Genomic DNA, 9707 nt, shown 5'->3' on the forward strand with positions numbered 1-9707 from the left:
CCACTTACAGCTCGCTTAAGGAGATGGTTTAACTGGCCGTTTCTGTAGAGCTTCTCCTGACTTAAAATCTCCATGTCCCAATTGTTGTCAAATAAAATGTGAACCATCACAGATTATTTTTAGTGTAACAAAGCTTTCCAAGGAACTTCTAAAAAAACCAACGTATATGTTTTTAAGTACTACCTGCTATCTTTCCTTATTGCTAGGAGTTTGATTGGAGGTATGGAATGTATAGATAGATATCATCTCACTTTCAAAATGTTCCTAGAGTCATCTGGGTGATGGTAGTAGTATTCATTGCTTTTATTTGGTGTTTGAACCTTGGCCGGAAAACTGCTAGAAAGTTCTTGTTTTAGAATTGCAAAACTAGTTTCTTATGAATGTTTGTTTTTTCCCGTTTCCGTAATGATTATAAAACACTGAAAAGAAATGCTGTTGAAATATGGAGGCTGCTTATATAAACAAAGTAGCTTACTTTACATTCCTGATATTGTTAGATGGAACCTTTTAGGTTGCCCTTAATTTATTTAACTGTTTCAGGTTTTGAAGTGTTTTTTCCACCTTAATTTTCAATTCTAAACCTGGGCAGTTTTTACTAAAAGAAAAAAAAAATTAATTTCCTTGTGATACAGTTCCCCAGGGAGAAAGGGTAGCTTTAGAGCTCTGGGCACCATGCGGCCTGGGATGTGATGGATTTGCTTCATTGAGTTGATTATGAGTCTTGATAACTTTATGTGAATGGTATTACCTATATCTAATTAGAAGACATTTGTTTCAGAAGTTAGTTTTTCTTTTGTGTTTCTAAATTACCTTGTCTCAACAATGTTTGTTTTGAGGTTAGGATTTTGTGTCCTAATCTAGTGTCCTTGGTAGGGCTTACCGTTTGTAGGACTGTGTTGTAACAGAGACCTAAAGAGAAGTTATTTTCATGCTAATATGTTAGTTTTTAACTTACAAAGAAAATAAATTTACTGTCTGCCAAATACTGGCATTGCTGTGATGGTCTGTGAAGGTTTTTACAGCTAATGGTTAGTTCCATTCTGAGTAGTCAGGCATGAATGTTGTCCACCTTCTGCTTCCATGTTTTACCTAGAGTCCAAGTACGCTGGGCAGGGACTTAGCTTTCATCTCTGTTGTATTGTGCAAGGAATTCCACGATGGCTGTGCAGTAGTAGCTGTTGTTAGAGATGGAGTCCTAGAGAATTGTATTTTATAGAGACAAGACCTAAGAGATTGTTTCCTCACATCCTCTATTTTTATAAGTGAGCGAGGGGACCTTGGGTGGTTCAGGAACTTGCTCTAAGTTAGTGATTCTCAACCTTATCAGACCCAGTGCTCCTTTTTTTTTTTGTCAAATACTTTCAAGCACCCCTTACCTTTTACTACTCTGAAATGAAATTCATACATAATATAATCCATCTTTTTTCCAATAAGTCAACATAATGTCCTAATTATAAAATAAAAGGGAAATAAAAAGAAATTGATTTGGAAAAAACAATATGTAGTTCAGTATGTAAATACATAATATGACTGCACTACAAGACAATGAAGTAGTCAGGCACTTATGTTTGCGCGTTAAATCACTGTGAACGTGACAGCTGACAGCTACAAGTGTAGGCAGGCGAGACGCCGGTTGTCAGTCAGTGACTCAAATAACACAGTTGGGATGCCATTGGTGATGTACTTTTTCAAAATGGTGAACGACTCTTAGTAAAGTTCCAAATAAGACAAAATATAATCTCCCCTTGATTTACAAGGTAATTGCCTTCCTAGAAATTGAGTGTGTTTTCTATTTATATGTAAAACGGAGTTAGGTTCTGAGGTCACGTAATTATAAATCGATTTTTTCACCCACGTGAATCCCAGGGGAGGAATTTGGAAGTTTTGTGGGATGCAGGGTTGGATTTTGTTGTTTAGGATCATCCTGTGCATTATAGAACATCTGACATCTCTGGTCTTTAACTGCGAAATGTTAGTATTGGCTGCTCATCATTATTACAACAAAAAATACCCTCCCAAATTTCCAAACGTCCCTAGGAGAGAACTACTGCCTTAAAATATACAATTAAAGTGTAGCATTGGGACTGGAGCTCGCACGTCCTAATTCCTAGTCTCCCCACTATGCCATACAGAAATGATGCTTCAACTTGCTTCCTGGGTGTGACTGGTAATAACTGCTTTTGGGGGCCGGCCCTGTGGCCAAGTAGTTAAGTTCCCATGCTCCGTTTTGGTGGCTAGGATTTTGTCGGTTCGAACCCTGGGCGCAGATGTGGCACCACTCAAGCCATGCTGAGGCAGTGTCCCATATGCCATGACTAGAAGGACCTACAACTAGAAATACACGACTATGTACCAGGGGCCTTTGGCGAGAAGAAGGAAAAATTTAAAAAATAAAATAAAATAACTGATTTTGAAATTTGAAGAAACGTTGTGCATTAGTCTTTCCAGTAATGACAAATAGCACTCTGACCGCTAGTGCTGTGCTCCCCCGTCAGTTTGTTGTCACCTATCAAGTTGTCATGTCAGTTCTTCCTCCGGCTCTTCTTTACTGTGTCTTGCTTTTCACAGTCTCTTGCTGCTCACCCCATCAGAATGCAGTGTGACTCAGAGCCTGTTCTCCAGCAAAGGTGGCTTCCAGCCTTTATTTCAGTCAGCCAGTAGCTAATGAGCGCCTGCTGTGTGCTAGCTGCTTTTCTAGGCAGTAGGGACACAGTTACGAACAAAGCAGGTATTCCCACTGTCATGGAGGCTGCAGTCAAGTAGGGAGATCGGCTTTAAGCGAGTAAACACGTAAGTGACTCTGGTTACAAATCGGTTCATTTGTAGTGGAGTGCTATGAGAGAGAATGAAAGAGGAATCTGCTGTCGTTATGGAATGGTAGGAAAGGCCTCTCTAGAAGTGCCGTTTCCACTGAGGTCTGAAGGACGAGTGAGCGTTAGCTAGGAGACACTCCAGGTCAAGGGACAGGGTGTGTGAAAGTCCCAGGGCAGGAGAGCTTGGCCTTTAGCTGGTGACTCTCCAGGCAGTAAAGCCACTATCATTATTGGGTTGCCTTGTTACTTCTTCTTCCTTCATTAACGTTGCCCTGTGCTTGTATGGAATTACAAGCAGTTCCCTGAATATGCTCTCCTGTTTCATGCCTCAGTACTTTCCGTACATGCTGTTTCCTCTTTCTGGAATTCTCCTGCCCACCCCTAACTCTTCTTTCCAGGGTTAACTCAAGTGTTGCCTTCCCTGACTTTCTTCAGCAGACTAGGGTCCTTCTTTCTTTGAATACGGCTTTTTTTTTCTTTTTTTTTTAAGATTGGCCCTGAGCTAACATCTGTTGCCAATCTTCTTTTTTCTCTTTGTCTTCTTCTTCCCAAAGTCCCCCAGTACAGAGTTGTATATTTTAGTTCCTTGTGGTTGTGCTGTGTGGGATGCCACCTCAGCATGGCCTGATGAGCCATGGTCCGTGCCCGGGATCCGAACTGGCGAAACCCTGGCCTGCCAAAGTGGAGCATGGGAACTTAACCACTCGGCCCCTGAGTGCTTCGTGAACCTTGTGCATAGTTCTCTTATAGCAGCTACCACTCTTTATCTGTCTGACTGTTTCTCTCTTTGATAAACTTCTTGAGCATTGAGATTATAACTTTCATTTATATAAATCTAAGACCTACTATAGTAAGAACCAACACTTAGTAGACAGTGAGTATTTATTTAGTAAATGGTCAAGCATATTCATTTTAAAGACCTAAAGACCCAACCCCCATCCAATCCTTCCCTCCCTGCCACCGGGACCCCCCTTCTTACTCTCCACTAATTCTGGCTTTCTTCAGTGATTATATTTGGGAAACAACTGTGCAGATGTGACACAGGTGAAAGATGTTAAGAACATGTTATAATGATCTGGTAAACCAGTCTTTGGCAGTACGAAATAGCACTTAATTGATTGACTGAATTAGAGGATTTGTTTAAGGCATCCTGTCTTTATCTTTGTAAAGTGAATAGAAGATGAGTAATGGGGCCAGCCTGGTGGGGTAGTGGTTAAGTTCATGCACTCCACTTCAGCTGTCCAGGGTTCGCTGGTTCAGATCCCAGGGTCGTACCTAGCCCTAGCACTGCTCGTCAAGCCATGCTGTGGTGGCATCCCACGTAAAAGAGAGGAAGAGGGGCTGGCCAGGTTGCATAGTGGTTAAGTTCATGTGCTCCACTTCAGCAGCCTGGGGTTCATCAGTTCGGATCCCGGGCACGGACCAGTGCACTGCTTATCAAGCAATGCTGTGGCAGGCATCCCACATATAAAATAGAGGAGGATGGGCACAGTGTTAGCTCAGGGCCGATCTTCCTCAAAAAATAAAAATAAAATAGAGGAAGATTGGCACAGATGTTAGCTCAGGGCCAGTCTTCCTCACAAAATACAAGATAAGTAGCAACAAAGAACCAAGTTGTTCTTTCATTTTGATGTTACTGGTATTGACAGTTACTGTAAGTACTATCTTTTAAGGTGAGCATTATAATTTTCGCATTACTTAGGTATGTTTTAAGTCTTTTTAACCTCAATATCTTTTGACCTAGAAAAAAATATTTTTCTCTTATAGGAAACTGAATACAATATAAAAAGATTTTGAGCCTTAGTTGAAGCTGGGAAAAAGAACCTCTGGTTCAGAGATTTCTGTATACTGCTAATTCAGCCTTCTTCTGATGACTTTTTAAAAAACTTTTTTCTTTTAACAAAGTAATAAAATCTTAATTTTCATTACAATATTAATATACTTTTTTTTTCAGAGAGTAATGCCTTCTAGCTTCTTCCTGCTGTTGCGGTTTTTCTTGAGAATTGATGGGGTGCTTATCAGAATGAATGACACAAGACTTTACCATGAGGTATCTGTTCTCATTTATGACCATACTGATTGATGCTGGGCTGGGTCACGTTGTTTGCTTGTCAGTCTGAGAATCTGAAATTAACTGATGCTTTATGTTATATAGTGATCCTTCTAGCCTTTAAGATTGGGTGTTGCACATTCACTGTTGACTGCACAGTTATTGAAACATTGTATGTTCTTTTCCAAAAGTTCTGGTAGCTGAAAATATTTTCTAAAAGACACTTGGTGCAGGGGGCTGGTGAGGGGTCTGATGCATTGAAAAAAAAATCTCACATGTACTTAATCTGTGTTTAAGAAAACTGTCGCTTGGGGCCGGTCCTGTGGCCAAGTGGTTGGGTTTACGCACTCCGCTTCAGTGGCCCAGGGTTTCACTGGTTCGGATCCTGGGCGCGGACGAGGCACTGCTCATCAGGCCATGTTGAGGCGGTGTCCCACGTGCCACAACTAGAAGGACCCACAACAAAATATACAGCTATGTACTGGGGGCATTTGGGGAGAAAAAGCAGGAAAAAAAAGAGATTGGCAACCGTTGTTAGCTCAGGTGCCAATCTTTAAAAAAAATAAACAACTTTGTTTATAGTATGTAATGTAGTATGTATAGTATGGTAGTATATAATGTCCTGATATTAGAAATACCAATCACTTGGTTTCCTGAAATTTATATATATATACTTTAAGAGTATAATCTTGTGATTTTCCTTTTATTAAATAATATTTCACCAAAAAACAAATTATAATAAATTGCTTTCTAAAACCTAACTTTAAAAAGTCTTAAATGGGAAAGGTTGAAGTACCTAAAAAGTAATTTTAAGTAAGCAATTTGAAAAGAATTTTGTGGAAATGGGAGAGAACAAAATTTGTTCAGACTTTTTTTGGAGCATAAAAGTAGCCACCATTATGTAGGTAGATGATGACGTAGCTTAAGGAAAAGATGTAGTTCCAGACTTGAAGTAATATTAAAATCTCGCGTACGTCATTACAAACATTATTTTTTTCAAAGTAAAACCTTTGCTTGTGTTTTTCTTACACAGCAATTATTAAATCTGTTTACATATATGTCTCTGATATTACTGTGATTTATAGAGATTGGAATTAATCATTCAGAATTGTTGGTGAGAATTAGTTATCTCACTGTAGAATAAGATATTCTTGTCAGACTTCGAGCTGCTTTCACAATCTGTTCTAAAACGTAGGCAGTTCTGTTTAGTATGAAGGATTTTATAAGTCAATATAAATAAATTTATTGCAACCTTTTTTCTATTTTTAAACATAGGCTGACAAAAGTTACATGTTACGAGAATATACATCACGGGAGAGCAAGATTGCTAATTTAATGGTATGGTATTTAAATAGCAGTTTTTAGAAGTTGAATTTTAATGTTTCATTTTAAGTATGCTATCTCCCAGTATCCTACCCGTCCCCCCAAATCTACATCCCTAAATCCATTCATTTACCTAACAGTGCTCGAGAGGCTAAATCCTGCTGGAGCATAACTTTTCTGAACCTATCTCAGATACAAGAACAGTTAGAGTAGTTCCTAGCCATCATCCAGTCTGATTTCAACATTTTATTCTGGAAAAACTGAGTCCCAGAGGCGTGACTTATCCAGGTCACACAGCTGGTTGGTGGTAGAGCTGCAACTGTCACCAGTTGAGTATATTCCACTTATCACCCTGTCACCCTATAATTTCTTTCTACCCAGTCTCCTTTTTTCTTCCTAAAATTTAGCAATTCTGTACCATGACTTGTTTGTTTTGGCATAGTTTTCATTTATTTTTTGCTCCCCTGGGGTTTGTAAAGAGCTTCTGCAGGTCTGTGGGATTCTCTGATGGGTTGCTTAAAAAGTGATACCTTCTTACAAACTTGATGTACTTTTTTCACCACCTGCTTATTCCTGTCTGGGTATAAAGTATCTGTGTGTTAGAAAAGTTACTCAGTCTGTTGTTGACTACATGCTGGGCTCCTATTGAAGGCTAGTGCTTTCAAGGTACAAAAGCAACAGGAAAAGGGGATTAGATTAAGCTGTATTAAATTCTTAGGACATTTATGGGAGCATTATAAATAACCATACTGAATGATTCAGTAACAAGAGATGGCTGTTATTATTAGGAACACTTAATGATGCTCCTTCTATCTGTATATTACACCTCATTTTAAAATTGGCATGCTTTATGAATGCTGGAATCAGTGCAATGACTGAATGTGCTAATATGATTTATGTATTTCCTAGCATGTTTCACCTTCGCTCTTCACGGAACCTAATGAAATATCACAGTATTTACCGATAAAGGAAGCCGTTTGTGAGAAGCTAGTGTTTCCGGAAAGAATTCCAGAAAGGATTGATTCTAATCCTGCAGACTCACAAGACAGTACTCCTATGGAATAGAATGTGATGCAACATACGTTCACCGTGCACTCTTGACTGGAGACCCTGGCTATTTGGAGGGGGGTATTTTGTTATGAGAATTAATTGCCTTGTCTCTGTGCAGTTTTTCTGTAGCCTTCGAGGAAAAAAATAAAAAGATTGTTGCAGGCAGGTTCCACTCAACTGCTGTTTGTACTGTCTGTCTTCAAAGTCATATTCCAGACTTAAGTTTTCTGAAGTTAAATTCAGATTTCTAGATTATCGCAAAGTGGGACCTCACCAGTCGTGACGTGTGTGTCTCATGAGCAGTGGGCACAGTCTGCATCTGTCATGACACACTGTCCTCTGCCGTGAGGAGGTTCATTTGAATCACTGAATTGCAACACTTGTGACTTCGTAGGATTCTTGATTGTGCATGTTGATGTACTGGCTTTTTACCTTGGACTTTTTGATGTTTATTCGTATTTCTGGAGAGTCATGACTTGCCTCTTAGGAAATTGATCTCATACTAATGATCTTTACCGGGAAATTAAAAAAAAATTACCCCCAAAATTTAACTTAGCTTTTGAAGTTTAAAGAAAGTTTCAGACATAGAACCAAATTACCTAGGTCTTTCTTTGGAGCACATAAGGTATTATGTCCATGGAAACACGTGAACATGGTTTGCCCCTGAGAGGTAGGATGTCAGAGCTGTCCTTCCTCCCTCTTTAGGTGCTTTTTCTCATGTGTGGTTCTGCTTGTACTGGCATTTTTTACTTCCACCCTCCATGCAACCTCAGAGTGAAGAAATCCGTTGAATGTTGAATTTGGCATTGGTCCTAAAAAGTTTGAAGAGTTAGTGTGGATTGCTTTAAGCAAATGTTACATCCACCCCAAAGCAATCAGGTTAACTTTCTGCTTAAAGTATTTGAGAGGCAGCTGTGGTGGGAGAGAGCTTATTTTACAGCGGGAAAGCCAGTTTTTCCATTTTAAGATTAAGATACCTGGTTTTAACATTTCAGGGGGTCCAGTAAAATGTAATTAATTAGTATAAGACCTAGGTAGTACAGAAAGTACGCAAAAGTAAGTTTAAAATCCGTGTGGTTATTTTGATGATGACCCTTTAAACATTTTATATTCTTTTCTGCCTTTCTAAATAGTCTTCATAAAGTGAAAAGTAGTTATAAAGCACCAAGTAAGGAATTACTTGAAATGGATTTTTAAAAATAGTTTTTTACAGGGCAGGGGGAAAAAATCATCCCTTTTTTTCTGGTTTGAAATAACTGTTGTACTTATTTCCACTTGATGCATAAATCGTTGAATAAGAATATTTAATTGAAAGTATTAGCAAAGATCTTCAGGTATTAACCTGAAGATAAATTTTAATGAAACAAGTACAATTGGATATTCATCATTGCTCAGACTCTGGTATATCGTTGTGTGGTGGTGTTTAGCTAATTTTATTAGCTAAATTTGGTCATAAATGGTTTTGGTATTTGCCTTCTGCTGTGTCACCTGCAGGGCCTAGGAAATCAGGATTTTGTTGGCTTTAAGGAAATACGTGGCATGTTCACTGTATATTAAATATACTGTATTTAATGTTTTCTCTTAGGACAGAAAAGTGTATATATTGTCCTCAGCTTTCTGTTTTACTTTATTTGCCATTCAGATTTGAACAGAACAAACTCTTTGTTCATACAAATTATAAGAAATGAAAGACTTGTAAGAATATTCATTAGTTGAAGTTTCTGGGCAACATCATATATATTTTTAACTTGATTCCAATGTCTTAGTCCCTGAGTCAGTCTTCAATTACTTATTTTGAGAATCCATTGTTAAAAATTGTAGGGAATTAAAAGAATTGATGGCTAGGATGAATGTACTTCAGAAGACATTAGTTTATTCCTGTGGAGAATACCAAGAAAACCTGTACTTGCCCATTGCTAAATAAGACATGTACCAGTTTATATTTATTTGTCCTGAGTCTCTTTTTGTAAGAGGATAATAAACAATAAGGAATTACTGATCTATGTTTTGCTATTTCAGTTTTTCTTGAAGCTTAATTAAAGAATGGTTTGGTGTACCTTTCTCGTTTGTGCTTTGTGTTTTGAACTTGGTCAGTGTTGCAGCCTCGTTCTCCAGACAGATTATAAATGGAAATGGAAGAGAGAGTTCAGAGTATCATCTCCCAGTTTAGCTTTAGGCTCTGTTCTCCTCTCCCTCTGTCCTCCAGCACTTCTACGGATGTTTTAATTAGCCACTGTTTTCCGTATGTTGGGTTAATGTTCTCTTTTTCTGAAAATATAAATACCTGTCGTATGTATCATTCCATTTAGTTTTGAGTACTATGTGTCCAATACGGTGCTAGGTACAAGGGATTACAATAATGAATAGATATAGTGTATGTCTTCATGGGGGTAAAGTCTAATGGAGGAGCAAAGTAAAAATAATTACAAATTTTAATAAGTGCTGTGATGGAAATACACTGGTTTAAGAGA

The 9707-nt window shown here is 38.3% G+C and overlaps 1 protein-coding gene across 2 annotated transcripts in view; it reads left to right on the plus strand.

Annotated features, from left to right (window-relative positions):
* Positions 1-9297, plus strand: part of TIPRL (TOR signaling pathway regulator) — a 28707-nt gene extending 19410 nt beyond the window's left edge. For both annotated transcript variants that reach the window (XM_001494125.6, XM_070267649.1), the window contains exons 5-7: positions 4768-4863; positions 6139-6201; positions 7096-9297. In XM_001494125.6, coding sequence (XP_001494175.1) covers positions 4768-4863; positions 6139-6201; positions 7096-7251 — 315 coding nt within the window. In that variant the 3' untranslated portion in view covers positions 7252-9297. The remainder of the gene's footprint in view (positions 1-4767; positions 4864-6138; positions 6202-7095) is intronic.
* The last annotated feature ends 410 nt before the right edge of the window (positions 9298-9707 follow it).

Source organism: Equus caballus, chromosome 5, assembly GCF_041296265.1.
Source record: "Equus caballus isolate H_3958 breed thoroughbred chromosome 5, TB-T2T, whole genome shotgun sequence".
In the NCBI taxonomy this organism is placed as follows: Eukaryota; Metazoa; Chordata; class Mammalia; order Perissodactyla; family Equidae; genus Equus; species Equus caballus.